The sequence below is a fragment of the Cimex lectularius genome, unplaced genomic scaffold (genome assembly GCF_000648675.2).
Source record: "Cimex lectularius strain Harlan isolate CLEC.00 unplaced genomic scaffold, Clec_2.1 scaffold212, whole genome shotgun sequence".
NCBI lineage: Eukaryota > Metazoa > Arthropoda > Insecta > Hemiptera > Cimicidae > Cimex > Cimex lectularius.
In genome coordinates this window covers 667,100-689,621 of record NW_019392965.1, presented here as the reverse complement: position 1 = coordinate 689,621, position 22,522 = coordinate 667,100, and the positions used below count along the sequence as shown (strand labels likewise).

At 33.5% G+C, this 22,522-nt stretch overlaps 1 protein-coding gene across 1 annotated transcript; it reads left to right on the top strand.

Annotated features, from left to right (window-relative positions):
• Positions 1-5,386: 5,386 nt before the first annotated feature.
• LOC112127932 (homeobox protein not2-like) lies at positions 5,387-21,378 on the top strand. Its single transcript, XM_024229504.1, has 3 exons — positions 5,387-5,558; positions 18,723-18,892; positions 20,826-21,378. The coding sequence occupies exons 1-3, from the start codon at positions 5,387-5,389 to the stop codon at positions 20,979-20,981; spliced, it is 498 nt and encodes a 165-aa protein (XP_024085272.1). The 3' UTR covers positions 20,982-21,378.
• Positions 21,379-22,522: the final 1,144 nt, after the last annotated feature.

Below are 22,522 nucleotides of genomic sequence, written 5' to 3'. Positions count from 1 at the left end.
CAAAACCATAGAAATTATAAATGGTGGAGTGAGTGTGGTGTTCAATCCTTTTTTAAAGTAGGAACTATCTTTTTAAAAAAGGGTCCAAAACATTGTTATAGGATCTTGTCACCTCCTCAAAAACCTCCCCCATCCATCCTTTCACCATCAAAACCCAGCCTATCTCCTTCTGCTCCACTGTTAAAAACCTCGGTGTTATTTTGACCAAAACCTTTCTTGGAAACCACACATTTCCCAAATTTACCGACGCTGTATAGGATCCCTCATTCAATTCCGCCGGTCCTGGCTCCTTCTACCTTTCACCACTCGTAAGCTCCTTGTCTCCTCCCTCATCTTTCCCCTCTTCGGCTACACCTGTATCGCTTTTGATGGAAGAGGAACAAGAAGAGCGTCTAAAAAGATTGATGAATTGTTGTCAGATTTATTTCGGCACCTCCCCCCCCGGATGTCTAGAGTCTCACACCTGTATTCAAATCTATCCTGGCTTGTTCCCTCCTTCAGAATGTATTTCCTAGGCTCCTTCCTTTACGAATCCATAAATACTCGTCGACCTCACTATATTTTTAAGCTACTTCAGTTAAAATTCTCTATCCATTCTCTTAACACCCGTTCGTTTCCCAATGACCAGTATCTTCCTCGTCATAAAACCTCCACATTTGAGAAGTCCTTCCTAGCTCAAGCCACAAATCTCTGGAATTCTCTTCCTATGCCAATCAGCAAAGCTGCCTCGCTTACCTCGTTTAAACCCTCCTGTCCCAACATCTCATCTTCCTCCAAACAGAGGCAACAGAATTCACCATTCACTAGTTTTCGTGGTCCTCTTGAAAATGGCAAAAAGGAGGGAAAATTCAAAAAGGTAGGGTTGCGATGGGAAGTTAGTGTCCGAGTGGATCGAAGTCACGATAGATCAAGTGGTAGAGCAGCGACGTATTTAGCTGAAGGTCGTGGGTTCGAATCCCGCTCGTGACACTGACTTTTTTATCTCAATTAAAAACTTTAATTAATTGAAAGAATTCACAATGTTATTAGGTGCTTTTGCTACATTAGAAAACGTGTTACCTTCCTTTTCTCAACTTTTAAGTTTACAGTATGTGATTATGTTTGCCAAAGACAGCGAATTCTTTTCTATTACTATTTTTCCGTAAATTCTTATTATTTCTACTATTATTTCTATTTGTTATATTTTTTATTATGAGATTCAGTTCAACTTATTATACTTGTTAATGCCAAACCTTCATTAATTCAAGTACCAGATTTGTAAAAAAAATTGTTGTGACTTTTTGTTATTCTTAGGGGACTTTAGTAACAGAAGAAAATCTTTCTCCCCCTCTCTCTTTCGCAAAATTAAAATTGATGGTTTTTTATGATAATACTACGTAGGATTATTCCATTTTCCTCAATTCAATAAATATTTGGCTAACTAATTACTTTATTATAGACAACGAATTAATTACTGCATATTTAAACAATGGTTTTTAACTATTATACTTATTTATTTTACAACTACGGTGTTTCACCTAAATCGAGTAATTTTTCATTTTCAACTACTTATACTTTTGTCTATTCTTTGTGAGCTCTGCTACTGGTTTTCCTTCAAGATTTTATTTTATTTTTTTTAATGAAATACAGAATTTATCCCAAGTTTTATCGAGGTCTTTTTTGCTTAGGATTACCTTCCTTATATACCATAGCCTCTTGCTAACTATTGTTAAGCAGTTGAATAGGATATTATAACTGTTTTATCTGTCTCCTCTAAACATTGGCCATCGGTTTTTATTTTTTATATATTTAGTTCGTTTCTGTTGACTACGACTGTTCCTCCCATTGGGTTGTTTTTGCGATCCCAGTATTCGTTGTGATCTTAAGTAACCCAAGATTCAAGTTCTTTCTAATGTGTCTCTTCTTTAGGCCCCAATTGGAATTTTGCTCTATGCTCAGAGACTCCTGGTTTATCTAGGGCGTCTACTGGCAGGTTACGAAATTACCTCATAATCAAGGACCCACCTTAAAGCTTTTAGGGTATTCTGGCCGTCCCAGACATGTTTTGAGTTGATCTGATTTTGCTGCCTATCTATCAGTATTTTTATAGTCTTGCATTCTTGACATGTTATTTTTTTGTTTCTATGACTAGCAATTCGGGTTGATGGTTGTGGTTGAACCCGAGGGCAATGTGCTCATTGTTAGTCCATTCTAAGCACATTATGCCATTACGCACCATATCCCATCTTTGAGCAGTCTACGTACTATAGAAGAGCTCCAGGTTTTTCTTTTCTATCCAGTTTTGTTCTCTAGCAGCCAAACATCTAGGTTCTTTATTAATGTGGCTAAAATATGTGTCACAAAATCAATTTGGGCCTATGTGCTGTTGAGAGGTTTCCATTTTAATTAAAATTCCTGCATTGTTGCTTGAAACATACTCATGTCTTGGGACCCACCAAGAAATTTGTAGATCCCAGAATGTATTTAGGCATTTATTTTATGTGCACATGTTTTTATAGTAAGCAGTTAGGCTGAAAGATTATTTTGGTAGAGCCGAAAGCCATGTGGAGTTTGTATTTCATGACTAGTAGGACATGACTTCAGGACACGTCGGACCCAGGTTTTTAGTTTGGCTTGAATGATGATTCTGGAGGAGGAAATTAAGGTGACAACTAATAAGATACTTGGCAACAACTGAAATCTTGGAAACATAACAGAAAAAATAATAAAAATTTTGAAACATGTCAAAAAAGATGAGGTCCGGTGTGACGTAGGTTTTAGAAAAAAGTTTTCTTTATCGTGCCAACGTTTCGATCTTTATTGAGATCATCTTCAGGGCCTGGGATTTACACACATTGTTTAAATTTAACAAATACATGTAGGATGTGGAAAAAAGTGAATTTATACAATGCTAGAAGTTTTAGACTCAATCAAAGTATTTGTACTCACTCAAAGTGTCTGTTTTCTGTGTGTCATTATTGGATGTCGTGTTCAGAGTACCAGTGAGATATTGATGTTTTATGTTTATATATGTTGAATTTTGAGGGGTGGGGAAGGTCGTTGGAACAGAAAACATTTTTCTATGAGGAGTCGGCTTCTTTGAGGTAAAAGGAACCGACAATGGGAAAGAATGGGTAATGGTTCGGCCTGATTATCCTTTCAGGATTATACAGAAGGGAATAATTAGGGAAAGGAAAGCTAAATTGTTGAAGAATTAGACTATGTAGAAATGTTTGATGTGTGAAATGTGATGATTGTTTTATATGTTGTATTGTATGTGTGGAATGTAATGTGATGATATATGTATGTTATCGATGAATTTGATTAATGATATTAGCGTAGCTGCGACTGAGTTTACACGTGTCCGTTCTGTTATTGATGAGGTGTTTATCTCTGTTGATGTAAACCATTTCTAAAAAGTTACATTTATGTTTGTTTTGTTCTGTGTGTTATATTTTTGGACTGTTGAGTAGAAATTGTCTTGGTGTTCAAAATGGTCGGTAGCCAGTTATGTAGGATTTTGTTTGGGTTTTTTGCAATCATAGATATGTTGCTTTACTCTCTTATCCAGATATTGGGATGCCGGACAGTTTAAACAATTGATTTTGTAAATTACGTCAGACTTATTTGTTACTCGTGTGGGATCTTAAATTTTGAAAAAAGTGTGTGAATTGTTTTATAGTTTTTAAAATGTTAAAATGTTTATAAATCCCAGGCCCTGAAGATGATCTTAATAAAGATCGAAACGTTGGCCCGATAAAGAAAATGTTTTTCTAAAACCTACGTCACACCAGACCGCATCTCACGATCTCCAAATAATCATTAACTAACGGTCACCAAACACCACACATTTATTTAAATGTGGTAAAGCCTAAAAAACTCGAAAAAATAAACCAGCATAAATCCTTAAAAAAACTGGACAAAAAAAGTGGCCTCGCAGGTGAAACATGTTTTTATAAATATAAATTAAATTAGAATTTTAATTTTCTGTAATTTATTGTATTATTTAATCCATTATATTTCGTGGTCCGATTGACCAAATAACTTCTTTCAATTAACTAATCCTTATGTAAGGTATTGGTTAATAAAAAATATAAAAATTATAAATAATAATAGAAATAATAAGAATTTACGGAAAAATAGTAATAGAAAAGAATTCGCTGTCTTTGGCGAACATAATCACATACTGTAAACTTAAAAGTTGAGAAAAGGAAGGTAACACGTTTTCTAATGTAGCAAAAGCACCTAATAACATTGTGAATTCTTTCAATTAATTAAAGTTTTTAGTTGAGATAAAAAAAGTCAGTGTCACGAGCGGGATTTGAACCCACGACCTTCGGCTAAATACGCCGCTGCTCTAACCACTTGAGCTATCGTGATTTCGGTCCACTCGGACATCAATTCCCCATCGAATCCCGCTCGTGACATTAACTTTTTCATTTCAAACAATACCTTCAGTTTAATTAATTGAAAGAAGATATTATATAATATTTTATAAAAACTGAAGGGGGCACTTGGTGACAGTGTTGAACCTTTCTACAAATAAAATAACCCCTGCAGAAATGTATTCCAAAAATTAATCTCATTACATTAACAAAGAATCAGCAATAAAAAGAGAAAATGAATAATATTATTATTATAGTATTATAGTATTAGTCACATACCTTCTTGTGGTGTGGACAGAGATTTGTCGGGCAAATTGTTTTAAACTAAAAAAAACTAATAGTTAAATTGTAAAAAAAATCGTACTAATTTTGCTAGGATTTTATTGTATAATTCATACAATGCAATTCAATTTCAAGTTCAGAGTTGACTGATGACTTTATCATGTACCATGAGTTAATTATAATCGAATACCCCTATATTCCAGTTTTGTATTCATTCTATTACCTTTGGTCTACTTTTTTAGCTTAAGATTTAGTGCGTATAGGTCAGGTGATTATATTTTATAATGGGGGGGGGGGTTAGGATTTTAAGATAAGAGAAGATGAGAGAGGTTTGGCTAGAATTGAGCTTTAATACACTCCCATTGAAGATAGCGTTAATTAGCGTCGAGAATAGGGCGGGCAAGGGATGATCAATCCTCAGCCACTGTCGACTGTTCATCGACTCTGGCACCATTTTGCAAAACAATTGTCCGAATGCCTTCTCAGGTGAGAGGAAGATGTTCTCACAACATAAAAATCAAACACCATGAAGTCATCCAACGCCGTTTGATCCCCCCCCCCAAATATGGCGAGAATAGAAAACCTAAGGAAGAATAAGCGACGGGATATAATTGTTGATAGGGTATTGTAAGAAATGAGAGGTGGGTAGGTTTTATCAATAAGGGCGCCCTCGCGAAGGGTTGGCCGCTCCGGGACCGATGAGGGTGGGATTCGGGGGTGGGGTTGAATGGTGGAACCGGATGCCAGATTCAGTTGGGATGATGCTTCAGCCTGGTCTGGTTGGGAGCGGAAACTCCTACTCACCACTTTCTCACGTCTTGACCAATCACAACAAATCGTTCACCATTGACGCTATACTAGGAATAAGACATCACAACCAATCCGCAATTGACTATTCAACAAACAATTCAGGTGAATTTCAGTTTTCAATGGATTTCACAGTCAAGCTGTTAGTTTATTTCCGTTTCTAACCCACTTTCGATTTCAATCCGACGAGAGATAAACACTAATCTACCTGGTATATAAACTTGCAAGAGTTTATATATATATTTGTACACTTATCGCACCACGTGGATAGACTGGTTTGAGTCAATTTTTCAAAAGTCAAACCTTCTATAAACAGTGTTAAAAAAATAGTATTTAGACGTAATAATAATAAACCGTTTTACTATTAAAAAAATAAAATTTCTTCTTTGTTTCTTCACTTAACCATATGTTTTACCTAGTGAGACCATATGCATATAACATCTCTCTCTTTCTTTACCTTCACAGTCCTTATTGATATTTATTATTTATTTAAATATATATCATCTCGAATAATATGTTTTTAATCTTCGTTTTAATTTTACTGTTTTCTCATTCTTTATCTCGATGGAAAATTTGGATAATAGGAATCTGGACATTTACAAAACCTTCGATTTCATAAATTTAAGTTGATGGATATTCGCTTGGATCTGAATTTTATTCAATCTTACATGGTCACTCACAAATAATTAAAATATAACACTAAGCTCAGAAGTCCTTTTAAATGGAAGAATTGCGCAGGGAACAGTTTTAGGACAAGTTTTGTTTTCAATATACATAAATGATCTGCTTCAAATTGACATCAATGGATTTTTCTGATGTTCTAAAAATAACTTAGATAATATAATGTCAATCTTAAACATTGAAATTCCTATAATACAAAATTTTATTCTTCTAAAAATACAAAAAACAAGATTTGATAAAAATTTACCTGACCAATTTTAAAATTTGTGCCAATGAACTCCCCGATATTAGTATTTATTCTTGTTTAAAATATAGTAAAAACTAGTTATTTATGTTTTTTATTACGCCTTTTGTAATGTGTGTCAAGTATTTTCGTGTGTGATTTGTTTGCAATCTTAGATTTAATTGAAAAAAAATCGAAAGCTATTTTGTAATTTAAAACTTTAAAGAATATTTTAAAACCAGATGCTATAAAGACCGTGTATTACGCTATTTATGAGTTTATAAAGTATAGGTACTATACTAGGTACTGTAGAGAATGAACTGAGAAAATTACAGATAACTAAAAAATGTACTTTTCCACATATTATCAAAAATAGAAAATATATCATGAAAAATTATCGAAAACTATTTTATAAATTTTAAACTTTGAAGTGTATTTTAAAACCAGATATTGTAAAGACCGAATATTATGCTATATAAGGGATTATTACATATGGAGGTACTGTAGAGAATGAATTAAGGATAACTAAAAAATGTACTCATGAAAAAATTATCAAAAATAGAAAATTTATCATGAAAAAAATCGAAAACTATTTTATAAATTTAAAACTTTGAATTGTATTTTAAAACCAGACGTTATAAAGACCATGTATGCTATAAATTTAATTACTTTCAATCGTATGATAGGAATAATTAAACGTTAAACTTCACTTACAAAATGTTAATTATTCCAAATTATTTTTATCTATATTTATTTAGAAATCGTGAGATGCGGTCTGGTGTAATGTAGGTTTCAGAAAAACATTTTCTTTATCGTGCCAACGTTTCGATCTTTATTGAGATCATCTTCAGGGCTCTAAGTGTTTGTTTTCTGAGTGGATGTGTCATTATTGTGTGTCGTGTTGAGAGTGCCCACGACACAATTACACAGAAGACAAACACTTTGAGCCCTGAAGATGATCTCAATAAAGATCGAAACGTTGGCACGATAAAGAAAATGTTTTGCTGAAACCTACATCACACCAGACCGCATCTCACGATTTCTAAATAAATATCGATTAACGGTCACTAATCACCACACATTATTTTTTTTTGTACAAAATTTTTTGTACAATTCCAATATAAATTTAAACACGTTTTTCACCGTATCCTCACTTAAATACATTTAACGTCAAAATTAGTATTAGTGTATCATTTTTTATTAGTTTTCTCGCCAAATTTGTTGTTAACCATAAAATAATTAATCTTATCAACATAACCAAGAATCTTTATGTAAGGTATGGGTTGAGATAAAAAAGTCAGTGTCACGAGCGGGATTCGAACCCACGACCTTCGGCTAAATACGCCGCTGCTCTACCACTTGAGCTACGTGTCACGTGTACGTAAAGATTAATTAATTAATTGAAAGATGTTATTTGGTCAATCGGACCACGAAATCTAATGAATTTAATAACCAAAAATTTTGAATAACCTTTTTGTTTTTAATTTCTTTTGTTATTTATTTTTATTTTAGATTAGATAAATGTATGTATGTATTAGTTCATATTTTCATTTCTTATTTTCTTATATTCAGTTCATCCTAGGAGTACTTAATTACTATTTAGTCTCAGTGTTAGACTCGTACTATTATAAACAAAAATGTTTATAAACTTCATCTTTGTTTCTTCACTTATCCAAAAGTTTTTCTCTTTATGGGACACCTTCGTTTACAGAACGGTTACAGATGGAAGGGGACCAGTACAGAAAGCTTCTGAGTGGACAGGACAGATCAGTTTTTCTGATTTTTCTTAGGTAAACGGCATTCATCCCTTCGAAGGTTCTCTTTAAAAGAGCTTGTATTTTGACGAAAAGTAAGAACAACTGATAATCGAAACTTAGCCCCTCGGAGGGAAAATTTTAAAAGGACGTAAATTCATTGAAAATGTGCATTATAAATAAATCTAACACTTCACGTGTATTATCAGATGACAAAATTCCCTCTTTAAAGGACACTTCCCAAAAGAGGGTAGCCAAGTGAGAAATAACTGTCCGTTAGCAAGAGGTTTAACTGTGTTTATGAATATTAATTCGATTAACTCGATTTAGTGATTCTAGTTTGATGTTTAGCCTATTAAAATTTCTTACAGTTTATCACATGAGGTCGGACACAATTTGATGCTTCTCGAGTTATTAGATGTGATAAACATTCCCAAAATTCCTTGTCAGGTCGACAACATTCTAAAGAAACAATACACTTTGTAACCACACATAAAAATAAAATCATTTGAATGTTTAACGATTTTACCGGTTTATGCCACTTATGCACCAATAAACAGGCGAAAAATAGACTAGGGATTTCTGCTCTCTCGGCAGATCGTGCAAAATATAAAATCCTCTCTACGAACTAAAAAATTTTTCATTTATTCACATGCTAAAAAATATGTGAAAGATTGAATTGAAGAAGCAATAGATTTTTCACTGAGTTACTGTGATTTTGAGGGGTGGTCGGGTGGTAGGGCGTCCGACTCGTATTTGCCACGCTAGCGGTCCTGGGTTCGAATTCCCGGCACAGCTCATGGTTTCCTAATTGAGAATAGTACGAAAAAGTATTGTAAAGTGGTTTGACCTCTCGTCCTAAATAACAAGAATTATTATTTACTTACTTTTATACCTAATGTTCGGACTGATTTATAAATTATCACTTTATCGCGGAGGTTGTTGTAATGGTTGATTTGTTCATATGAGCGTAGATATTTAGACTTAATTTGTTTAAAAGTATTTAGGCTTTTAATATTTACATTATGGATATTTGTTTTATGTTTCATAAAAATATTTTACATTTGGTGCAATTAATGAATTTTGATTGGGAGAAGGTACAGAGAGAAATTTGTTTGTAGTTATTAATCCATTTACGTTTTAGTGGTAAATTGACCAAATAACTTCTTTCAAGTAAATATTCTTTCTGTGTAAGGTCTTGGTCAAGATAAAAAAGTATGACGAGTGGGATTCGAACCCACGACCTTCGGCTAAATACTCTACCACATGAGCTATCGTGACTTCGATCCTCTCGGACACCAACTCTACTTCTCAACCTACAACCATTCAAATTTTTCACTCTTTTTGCCATTTTCGAATGTCGTGTAATCAGGATTGGGAATCGATATACGAGGTGGCCACGGAGAGGTGTTTATTGAAGTAATACTTCTTTTACTTATTAAGTATTAATCCATAGTTTGAGTGGTAAACTGACCAAGTTACTTCTTTCGATTAATTATTCTTTCTATGTAAGGTTTTGGTCGAGATAAAAAGTCACGGTGGTAGAGTAGCGGCGTATGAGCCGAAGGGTTCGGATCCCGCTCGTGACACTGCCTTTTTTATCTCGACCAAGACCTTACATAGAAAGAATAATTAATTTGTAGTTATTGTCAAATAATTGCAAGAGTAATAAGAAAATTACTCTTATGAATTTCACAATGGACTTTTATTAAATTTTTAAAATCCAATATATTTTTTTATTCTGCTTCTAAGTGCAACCAATTTTTAAAATTTAGCAATTTAATTAAAATCTGTGGCCTGTTCTTGCGAATTAGAGTAAACAAGTTTTGTTATACAATTATAAAATCCTTCTAAATAATCTAATTGTTTAAACAACTCCTTTCAACTAAATGTTTTTTTTAAATTTTATTAAAAATTTGCACAGCGAACTAAACCTACGGCAAAATACCTCGACATTACAAATCCCGAATATGTTGAAAGCTTAGATACTTGTCGAACCGTTTTGATGGATGAACCTATATTAAAAATTCTAAAATACCACAATTTCGAAAAAAACTTTTAGACTAACGACAAATTCTCAATATCGCCACTGGGGAATCATTCGGAGCATTGAATACATTCGCCCTCATCTTTCGGCTGGAAATTTACAATCTTTTCTGATCATAAACCATTGCAATGTTGTTTTGATTAAAGAAGCCCGATTCAAAACTTACTAGATGACTTTTCTCTCTGAAAGAATGAACGATTATGAAATTATTAAAAAAAGGTAAATAGAACCAAATTGATCAAAGGAAAAATCAAAATCCCCAACCCCAGGATTGATTTAGAAGAAATTGACCCAATTTTAGAGGAATTTTATTGAAAATTTTTAGAAATAAGAGAAGAAAACCTTGTAAATTCTATTTTAGATTTACCAGAAGGAGAAATTTTAAAACGTTCTGAAACCACTGACAATGTCTCGATATTCGTAAATTTAGATCAGGACAATTTAAATGAAGACAGAATGATGAAGATTAACAAGAAACAAAACGTTCGAATTTAGAGGGAAAGGCTTATAAATCCCAATCACTGAAAGCCCAGTAAATCATAGATGGAATAAAAATTTCTCTAGTAAAATTTAATACAAAAAGTCAACAGTTCTAAAAGTTTAAAGCAAAATAAAAAACTTAAAAACATAAATATCTTCTTTATTTTTTACGGACAATTCACAAGACCTACGTTAAACGTTTTTAAATCGTCCTAAATAAAATTGACTAAATTAACCGAGAAATCAGTTGATGTCACGGAAGAAGAAGAGATATTAGAGAAATAATTAAAAAGTACCACCGAGAGTAAAACGAGTCCTAGTGGAATGCAATAAACTCAGTAAAGTTTAAAAAGGAAGTATTTTTGGGTCAGCTAGAAAAGATCTGTGCAAGAATTTCTTAATCATCGTTAAAAATATACTAATTATCAATAATAGAAGAAACTTAAAGAAAGAAATATTTCACCAAGACAAAACCTTTTGCCTCAATTCGTATTGATAAATTAGCACTGGAAGGTTCTAAATTCCTTAAAATAAAATGATAAAATTGTCAACTCCCTTATCATTTTGCTAATCATGGTCTTCTCATCGGATTATTACGGATAACTGTACTGAATTACCGTTATACTCTAGTATGGTAAAAGATTGATGAAATTGCCTAAGTTCAAAAATTATTTCATCACATCCAGCTTCTAACGGGCTAGTAGAGAGATTTCATTCTACTCTTATATAACATATAAGATTATTAAATTATTTATTGAAGAATAAGATTATTAAATCAGGAAATTTACAAACAAAAATCGAAATAAAATACACACTCGTTGCGTATAAAGCTTTTTGTCGTCAAATTAACCATTTTTTACTTGAAATTAACTTTTTTTAAAAATCCAAATTAACCCTTTATAGTGCCAAATTAACCTTTGTAATTTTTAATTCTTTAAAGCATTAAAAAAAACTAAGATGATATAAAATATAAAAAGCATCTATACTAAAATTCATGTATATTTGCTTTTTATAATATAAAATAATTGGGATGTTAGAAGACCATATCAAGATTGCAATTAAAATTAAAAATTATATAAAATGTGGGCAGTAGGGGGCCGACAAATAGCTAAGGACATCGTCATCTTTCTGCGTGTTTTTACTTCTTTTTCTGGTCTTACACGCGTATTTTTCAGCGTGCAGCCATTTGAGCGTCTCCATCTGGTTACTTACTCCCTGCTTTTATATGTAAACTAAGTCGATATCCTAAAATGCCAGCCATTCATTTGTAGCTGAGGTTATCAATCACAGAACAGACACCATACATAAAATATATGTATATAACCACCCAAAACAAACCTGGAAGTCTGGGTACATTCACTTACCGAGAGTACTTGATATTCCTCGAGCGCGGGGTTAAACCCTTAGTGTGATTAATTAATCTTAAGTTGACCGGTGCAATAATTGTAATAAATCCATTAATACTAAAGTATTAACAATATTTCTACTTCTACAACCATAATTGGTTCGAATGATAAAGTACTTTTGATAGCCTTGGCCTTTTAATGTTTGATAAATCCATGTTGTCCACTGTCTTATGATGAGTATGGATGATGTAGGCAGTTTTTAACTATTTATTTATGTTTTTTTATTTTTTACCTTGTATATATATATTTTGTCTTAGTCTGTGTAAACATCTTTTGTAAATTCCATTCTCTACTTTTAGTTAAATTTTGTATTACTTTAGCTTTATTCATGTTGCTCAGTTCAGTAATTTAGGTATTTATCACATTGGGTAATTTTCAATGTAATTTCAATTTAATAATTAATAAATTTCAATCTCAGTATTACTAAATATGGGGTGAAATAGCCTTTTCCCGTTGAATTAACCATTATTAACTCCAATTTTTTAACTTCAAATTAAGTCTTTCTTTAAAGAAATAAAAAACTTAGGAGATGGTATGGAATATTTATAATCATGTAACGTGATATTTCTGTATATATGCGTTTTTGTTTAAATATAAAACAATTTGGCTCTTATAAAACCGTATGAAAATTAATTGCAATTAAAAATTATTCCCATACATATTTCAATTTAAAAATAATGGATTCTTCTATCATTAATTCGAGATATTTTAGAATATAAAATAACTCATCTTTTAAAAACTATAAAATTAATTATCAATTAAATTANTAATAAAAATTAAAAAATAATTATCAATTTGGCTCTTATAAAACCACATGAAAATTAATTGCAATTAAAAATTAGACATACATATGTAAATATAAAAATAATCGATTCTTCCATTATTAAATTCGAGATATTTTAGAATATAAAATAATTCGTCTTTTAAAAACAATGAAAATTAATTAAAATTTAAAGTTATGTAAAAATGAGGATGGAAAAACCGCCGGGCTCGTAAAAAAATAACTTTGCCAAACTATAGCAGGTTAAGAAAGACGTCAGTCCCTGGTCCATGGAAAACGGGTCGAAAATGGAAAGGGCCGTACTGACACGACTATGCATAGGTCATACGAGTCATTCTGGCCGGCGTAGGTGCCCGTTATGCCGGAATAAGGTAACGGTGGATCACATTTTCTTTTGTAGAAGAATTGTCGATTTCGATATATCGTCGGACCAGTGCTTATCCTTGGGCACGGAGGCGTGGGATTACCTCAGGGCTATAGGGATTTTTAAATGTATGCAGTGTTTGTGTTGCGTTTATGTGAATTTATTGGAATGAATGTAATTTATTAGCGTGAAAGAAAGGGGGTTGTTAACATTTCCCCGAGAATATCGCGTATTCGGGGGCGATTTTGTGACGACTGGTGGATAAAAGTACGTTACTAGCGAGAATGGAGTGGGTTTCAATCCAGCCCCGAGGAATATCGAGTACTCTGGAGGAGTGCATGTGACCTATTGCATGTTTTATTCTGTAGTTAACAACTTCAGGTACAAATGAGAGGACATTTAGGATATCGCCTTAGTATTCGTACAGAAGTAGACTCAGGAACAGAACAAGACGCTCGAATGACTGCAGGTTGAAAAAAAATATGCTTAAAAGACTATCATTTTATATTAAAAAGACTTGAATTAATGGAAGATTTTTTTTACGAGGGTTCGCAACAGCAGTGGTTCAACCCTCAGGGTGCTGGTGTTTTTGAAAAAAAGATCATTTGTAAGTATGTCGGGTTTGACCGCTGGAATCGAACCCGGGACCTTTACCCTACAGTGATGAGCGCCGTGTCAACGCCTAAACCGTTGCAGCCACCGACCCCTCACCCCGTATTTGTTTTTATATTTAGTTTTATATAACTTTATGTTATTTTAATCGTAGTTAATTTTTATATGGTATCCTAACAGCCCAATTATTTCATATTTTAAAAATAATAGCAAATTTTTTAATGCTTTAAATTAAACTCACTAATTTCGTGGTCCGCTTGACCAATTAAACATTACAATTAATTAAGGTTTTTAGTTGAGATGAAAAAAAGTTAATGGCACGAGAGGGATTCGAACCCACGACCTTCGGCTAGATACGCCGCTGCTCTACCACCTGAGCTATCGTGACCTCGATCCACTCGGACATCAACTCCCCATCTCAACCCCACCTTATGAGTTTTCCCTCCTTTTGCCATTTTTCAAATGTCGTGTAATCGGTTTGGATTCTCGACGACAATTGAAATGGCGACGGAGAGCTTTAGTGAAGTGTACTTCAGTTAATTCATTAAATTCACTAATTTCGTGGTCCGCTTGACCAATTAAACATTACAATTAATTAAGGTTTTTAGTTGAGATGAAAAAGTTTTTTACCTTTACAATGTTATCAATGTGAATTAAGCGATAAAGTTTTGTTGGTGTTAACGTAATATTTCTTTCTTAATTTTCTTATATTTTTGATATTTGGCACATTTGGCAATGTTCAACAAATTCCTCCACAGATCCTTTTTAGTTTACCCAAAGAAGCTGTAATTACATTCTCTAACACATCTAGGCGTCGTCTTTGTCCAAAGAATTTCTTAGGATCAGTAACTAAATAAAATCATACAGAGTGCGAAAATTGCCATTGGTAGATGTTGCCTTAGTGGGAAAACCTGGAGACTAGATCTAAAGATTTCCCTGTAGTTACATCGGTTGTTGGACTCATGGTAACCTATGGATTGGTGGTTTGGTAGACGAAGACCTTACAGCGGGTACTGAAAGCTATCAGGATCCTCCTGCCTGGACATTACTGGAGCAATGAGAACGATGCTGCCTTGGAAGTACTCCAGAATCCACCACCACAAATCCAGGCTCTAATAGCCTACTCACTAAAAAACGAAAACACTGTCAGGGAGATCAAAAAGCGTGGTGGGAATTACCAACAGTAACACAACTACCTTATCGGTAGTAAAGCCAAGAAATGCATCAAGGCCATGTCAGACATTAAGGACAACAACAAACTTAACCTTGTTCGAATATCAGGGCAACGAGGATACCGACAGATTGGCCAAGGAAAGTTCAGGAAAACTAATTAAAAATAAGTAATCGGTTCAATGGGGTTGTATTACAGGACATAGGCTTGCCAAAAGTTCATTAAAGGACCGAAGAAACTAACGTCAGAACTATTAAACCTAGGGCGTGTTAGGACTAGAATGATAGTAGTGCTGACTGGACACTGCAGACTCTGGAGACATATGGGCTCTGAGCAGCAGAATCTGTGCAAATATTGTCAGGAAGAAGCGGAAACAACTGAACATGTCCTCATTTGGTGAAGGCCTACGCAGGCTGAGATTCCTCTGGGAGAGGAAAAGCCAAGACCTGAAGGATACACATGAAAATTCTTGCTTTGGGATTTGATAAAAACCCTTTAAACTAAGAGATAATAACAATTAATTAAGGGTTTTAGTTGAGATGAAAAAAAGTTAATGGCACGAGAGGGATTCGAACCCACGACCTTCGGCTAGATACGCCGCTGCTCTACCACCGTGACCTCGATCCACTCGGACATCAACTCCCCATCTCAACCCCACCTTATGAGTTTTCTTTTTTTTCATCTCAACTAAAACCCTTCATTAATTGTTATGTATTAATTGGTCAAGCGGACCACGAAATTAGTGAACTAAGAGATAATAATGGAGATTCCGTAATAGACCAATATTGGTAAGGTCGTAAAGACGATGAATCCTTTAAACCTTAGCCTTAACACTACACAACCCTTCTCACCTTTTACAAAATTTCCACTTTTTTTTTCAAAGTGAGCCATTTAATCCCGTGTTTCTCAATACGTTAGTTACACTAAGTAACCAGATTGGACTGCTGGTTTCATTATTGACGTTATTCGGCCAATCCAAAGCTCATGTCAATCCCAATCATTTTGGACTAAATGGACTGGTAATTAGTCTCGTCCATTATAAATTTAATTCCTAGTTTCATTATGCTTGAAACCATAGGTTTCAATATTGTAAATATATGTTCATATCTGTTAACCTTGTAAACGATTAATAATAGCTTTAAAGTTCTGATCAATGGGATGAATTCCTCGAAAGCTCACCGAAGAAACTTAGTTTTTGTTCTTTTAAACCGGCCTTATCCATGATTTTTATTTTAAATCCAAAAGTATAAATTGAACCAATAATTGTAAAATATGTATACAGAAGTAATAAAAATACATAGTTTTATTAAGAAAAGAAGCGTAGCACAAGGCCTATGCTTCTATACTGAAATGCTATAGTTAAAAAACAACGAGGTTAACAACCTAGGGATGAAATTTACCTCGAATCTTCACCTGCAGCATAACAAAAAGTAAAATATCAATAATCACTAGTAGAAGAACTCTTGGCAAATTTTGGGGACCACAACTGAAAATGGCTCCACTTCTGTCTTGACGGGTCAGACTCCATCGAATTTACCACTGAGCAGGAGAAACCAAGGGAAGCGATCTTTTGAAGGACATGGTCAACCATATCAAAAAACGTCATAATTCAGCTTAACCTGTCTGAGTGGTAAAATGTTCCCTGTAGCCTGACTGCATTTAGTTTATTGATATATTCAAGTAATTCGGTGATCTCTGCGAACTATACACTCAAGCCCATTTGACAATACTAGGCCCACAGTCAACCTTTGTTTTTGGATTGGAAGTCAGCCTTAGAAAATCAAAGAGGTCTAACCATCATCAGACAATATTAAACCAAAACAACCAGATGTACTACATTATTCTAAAATGTGCTTGACTATAGTAAGTCTTGACGGCTTTGGTCAATCCAAGGAGGTTCCTATGTCATAAGGACTCCATGGATAAGCCCATGTTCTTAGGCGTGCCAGGACTGTTTCGTCTGTATGGGATGTTTCATTGTTTAGTTTATCCCTTAATTTCCTTCAGTTCACTGTCGTAAACTTCCCCAGGAACTCTGTCAATTTGTGACTGTTAAAATGGACGTCCTATCAGAAAGATCATTACGACGAATGCCACAATGACGCAGTATCCACATGGGATGGCAATGACATTATTAAGTTTCCCTAAGGATAGAAGCATTTTCTGGATTATCGGATTGAAGAGAAAATTGATTCTGCATGGACGACTTACGAGTGAAGCTACGGACGTGCGATCACGGATTCATGCCAATGATGATGATGAACAGACCAGGAAATGGAAGTTTGAAATTTCCCAAACACTGCACCTTTTGGCATTTTGTACTTGTTTTTATATAATTTCCTTAGTTCAGTTCTATTGACTAGTAGGTTGTTTCACTACCTAATGAGGGTCTAACGGTCCATTGACTGTCATTGCTGCGATTCGTTTGGGTCTTCTTGGTACCCAAGCCAAAAGACCCTTCCAGTAAAGTACACTAAAAAATGGTGTTTAGAAAAAATACCGTTTCGTTTTACCCACCCTTTCAAGTTGTCAATTTTTATAGAATTTTTGACTGGATCAGACCGTTTATATTTCTTTCTCTCCAATGTGTTCCATTTTAAAAATGCATAGCTCCTCTGGATTTTATCCAAAATTAATAATATTAAAGCCGTTGGAAAGTTGGATTTTTCTTCGTTCAGCCTATGCTAACAACGTTCAGTTTTTTTGCCATTACAAGTAACTAAAATAAAGATAAAATCAACAAAAATTACCTAAATTTTTTTTAAAATCTCCAGTTCTACTTTATTTACGGGGGCCTAAATTATGCCCTTGTGTAGATTATGAGCTTTTCTACCCCTGTGAAGTTTCCTGTGAATTGGTGTGGTCGTTTCAAAGTTATCACGGATTTTGGTAGGGGAAAAATTTAAAAACTTTTAAAAATCTTCTTTTTGATCTGTAGTATAAAAAATGAATTATAATTTTTATCATGCATATTTTTCTTTCATATTAAACATTCAAAGAATGTAAAAAGTCCTTAAATACGTACAAAGAACGTTAAACTGTTTTTTTGATGGTCATTTGAATGAGAAATCTTAAAAATGTAACGTTTCACCTGAATTTATTGAATTTCAAAGGGATTTAAAGGCAAGCATCTTCAACATCTTGTTTATTAAATGCGCAAACAAAAGACTCGATTTTTTCCACTCGAGTTTTTTGGAAGATCAGTTGTGTTTCAACCGGCTTAACATTAATGACTATTTAATTTAATTTTCGGATAGGAACGCCAACACAAATTCTTCCTTCTTCTTTGCATCATAGCTTGCAGAAAATAAACCCAACCATATTGATTGATATATTGCACACGCGCAAAACGACGGGTCGTCGTCCAAAAGCAAATTTGTAATGACATCATTAAAACTGAAACGGCGAATATGCCTTCAAAAATTGTATATTTGTATTAAAATTCATACAATCTGAATTACTGTATATTGTAGCAGACAACAAAGAAAAAAAATTAAAAAATTGAATTATGGATTAACTTCTAAATCTTCAAGGGAAGGCAATGTCAACCAGTAAAATCTGCTTATACTAATTTTTATTATGTAAGGCATAGAATTCTTCTCAGGAGTATGGTATAGAATTTCTTCATTATTCAAGAATGACTTTTCTAGGTTTCATAGCATATTTTGTGTCTCTATTCCCAGATACAGTCAAAAATGGATAAAAAAATTCAAGTATTTGTAAGCTATATTTATAATTTTTTGTTTTTAGGTGATAAAGATAAATGTGACAGTGGGAGAAAAACGAAGTGCAAAAGAGTAAGGACTATTTTTACACCGGAGCAACTTGAAAGGCTGGAAGCAGAGTTCGAACGGCAGCAATACATGGTTGGACCGGAAAGACTTTACCTGGCCCACGCACTTCAACTTACAGAAGCCCAGGTAATCTAATCATACAGTTGAATATATAACCTGTACGAAAGCTTTAATAAAAGGGACATCCTTGTATTGGGTTGTCCGGAAAATAATGCAGGATTTTAAGTTTTCATTAAAAAAAATCTATATAAAATATTCTGTTTACGTTTACAGGATTACTCATTTGTATGAATGTCAACACTTATTAATCCTCTTCCAAATGATATTGTTTGTTTACCTCTGTAGCATTCCGCTACTTGGAAATAATTCAGTCATCCTTATAATGTCAAAGCGAGAATTTCGTACGATTTTCTTTTACGAGTTTAAACTCGGCCGAAGCGGAGCCCAAACGGCTAGAAACATTAACCAAGTCTGGGGCGAGGGTTGTGTTAATGAGTGCACTGTGCAAAGGTGGTTTAAAAAATTTCGGGAGGGAGATTTCAGCCTTGAAGATGAAGAAGGTCGTGGAAGGCCTTCCTCTCTTAATGATGATGTTCTGCGATCAGTGGTGGAAGAAAACCCCAAAACAACTGTTCGAGAACTTGCAGAGCAACTCAAAGTCAGTAAAACGACCGTCGCTGACCACCTCAAGGCGATTGCAAAAGTGAAAAAACTCGAAAATTGGGTTCCACACTCATTAAACGATCGCCAAAAAATCAGCGCTTTGATGTTTGTGCATCACTTCTTTGTCGAAACAAAAATGACCCATTTCTGGCCAGAATTGTTACATGTGACGAAAAGTGGATTCTCTACGATAACACTAGACGTTCTGGACAGTGGCTCGACAAAGGAGAAGCTCCAAAGCCCCCAACTCATCAAAAAAAGGTAATGGTTACGGTATGGTGGGCTTCATTTGGTTTAATACACTACAGCTTCTTAAATCCTGGCGAAACCATCAATGCTGAATCATACTGTAACCAAATTAATACCATGCATCAGAAATTGGCAGTAATGAAGCCCTCTTTGGTCAATCGGAAAGGGCCCATTTTGTTGCATGACAACGCTCGACCACATGTGTCACGTGTAACGTCACAAAAATTATTGGAGCTTGGCTATGAAACTTTGCCTCACCCACCCTACTCTCCGGACCTCTCGCCTACTGACTACCATTTTTTTAGACACCTGGACCACTACTTACAACACATAATATTCAAAAATCAAACGGAACTGGAAAATGCATTTATTGACTTTATCAATTCTAAAAATTCTGAATTCTACTCAGACGGAATTAATAAGTTACCAACACGTTGGGAGAAATGTATTGAGAGTATGGGAAATTATTTTGATTAAAGAACATTGCTTTAAAGTAACTAGTTTCTTTTTTTTTTGTTTATACCAAAATCCTGCATTATTTTCCGGACAACCCAATAATTCAGGTGGTTGAATCCATGTCAGATGAATTGGATAAAAGAATCAGCTTTTTTATTACTTACTTTTACACACTAGCATCTATGTAGTAAATAATTACTAGGTTTTTTGAAATCGCATCTCGAATGCATGATAAAGGTAGAGATGGTTAGAGATAAGAGATTAGAGAGATAAGAGGTTAAGAATAGGGGATAAGAGAAGTGGTCATAAGTCCTTCTGCACCTCGATCTATCTATTGTGCTTCTCCATTTTTATAACTCACTGGCCAGCTTTAGACTGTTAATCAACCTCTATAGCCTTGTCACTGGCTAAATAGTCTTCCTAGCAGCTTTTCCTCTCCTCGTTGCAAGAATCTACACCTCCATAAACCCTTACAAAAACATAAAATGTGTTCTACAGTCTCTTTGTCTTCTTGGTTTCTTCTGTCTGTACTCCTATCCGGTGCATGTGCCTTCTTAGGCAGGCATGTATGTTAAAGTCTTCAGCATGTAACCACATTTTGAATATTGATAAGGAGCACCCATAGTAATCCACTATTAATTTATTCAATAAAAAATAGTATTACTTTGTATAAATTTCTATGATTTTTCAGGTGAAGGTGTGGTTTCAAAATAGAAGGATAAAATGGAGGAAGCAGCACTTAGAACTTCAACAGCAGCAGCTGGCAGCTTTGAAAAAGCGAAGAGACGTATTAGAAACAAGTGAAGAAAGTGAAGATGAATCAGCGAAAACAACAGCCAATCACTGATAGTTAAAGTGATCGGCATAATACCAAGTGCCATAAGTATCAAATGAAATCAAATGAAAGACATTAAATCCTTCTCAGCTTGTATAAATTGTAAATTAGTAACTTATCAAAGGCTAAAAGTGATCAGATCATTACTATTTTTTGAGAATTATTAGATAGATTTATATTGATTATCAGTGGAAATACAAGGTTTATTATTCTTGAACATCAAATTGATTTGTCTCGAGAATAAATGATGGTTTAAAAACATAAAGTACCATTAATGTTGTAATTTTCTTAGCCTTATTCTTCAACTCCGTGGATTTATTTTTATATAATATACGTCAATTTTATTTTCCAGTAATCTAAAAAAGATAATGTAATCTAACTGCATCAACATTTAAGTTGTTGAAATAGTCGGTTAAATAACATGACTTAATTTTTTTTAGATATAAATGTAATTTATTATCATGAAGTAATAAATGTTTTATTAAAAAAATAAATAAAATGTGACAAAATTTATGCATATATTTCATTATTTATCATGTGTTGTTCATATAGACTTGCAACTTAATTTGTATACAAAAAAGGATATTTATATATTCAGTTAATTGTTTAGAAATTTGGGTCTACATTCGCTCCAAATAATAATTTTTTAAGGGTGTTGTTTAATTATTATGTAATGTATGCCATTTCTTTGTAACAGTCCCATTTTTGAAAAGAAATATCTTTTATTTTCAGTAAATAATTCACGATGATGGAATCAGGGTTGTAAATTTGATTTTAAGCAATGAAAGACAGTTAACAAAACATTTATTTTAAACCTGTACCTTTGTTTATATTTTGACAAATATAGAATTTTGTTACTTTTATGTACAGGTTGGTGCATGTTTTTATGTAAGCAGGTGCATTACAAAAAAAATGCACCACCCTGCATGGTAGTAAAAAAGCCTGTTTTTAGAAAATACTGTGAAAAAGTGAGACTTTTTATGATTAAACGCAAGAAGAAATAATTGACTGGAGTGGAAAATGAGAGTAGTAAAACTGGGTCAAGATATTTTTTATAAGAAAATGTGAACTTAGTTTATTACTTTTAGAGGATGCTTCATAAAGATCAAAACTTAGTGAATTTGTTTACTGCAAATATGCAGGGTTTTCTTTGATTTTGTAAATAATTGTATAATGGATATGTATAAAATGGTACACTATTTACTGTTTATTCGGGCCAAAACAGTATTTGTTTTAACTAGAACTATCAACTTCTAATAAATAATTTTCTGACAAACTTAAGAACACTTGACAAAATTTAAATAACTAACTTAAGAACTGGAATTCAAATTTAAAACAACTGCAATAAAATGTTATGAAATTTTAGTTAAATTTTATTATTATAATAACATCCAGCTTGATGTATAAACCGAATTAATGATTAATAATTGCATTTTTTAAACATGAATTAATTTGCAATATTCAATATTATAGTTTATACGAATTTAATGAACTTAAAAATGAAAATGAAACTTGTGTAATCATATATTGCTAAATTAAGCTAATTGCATGAA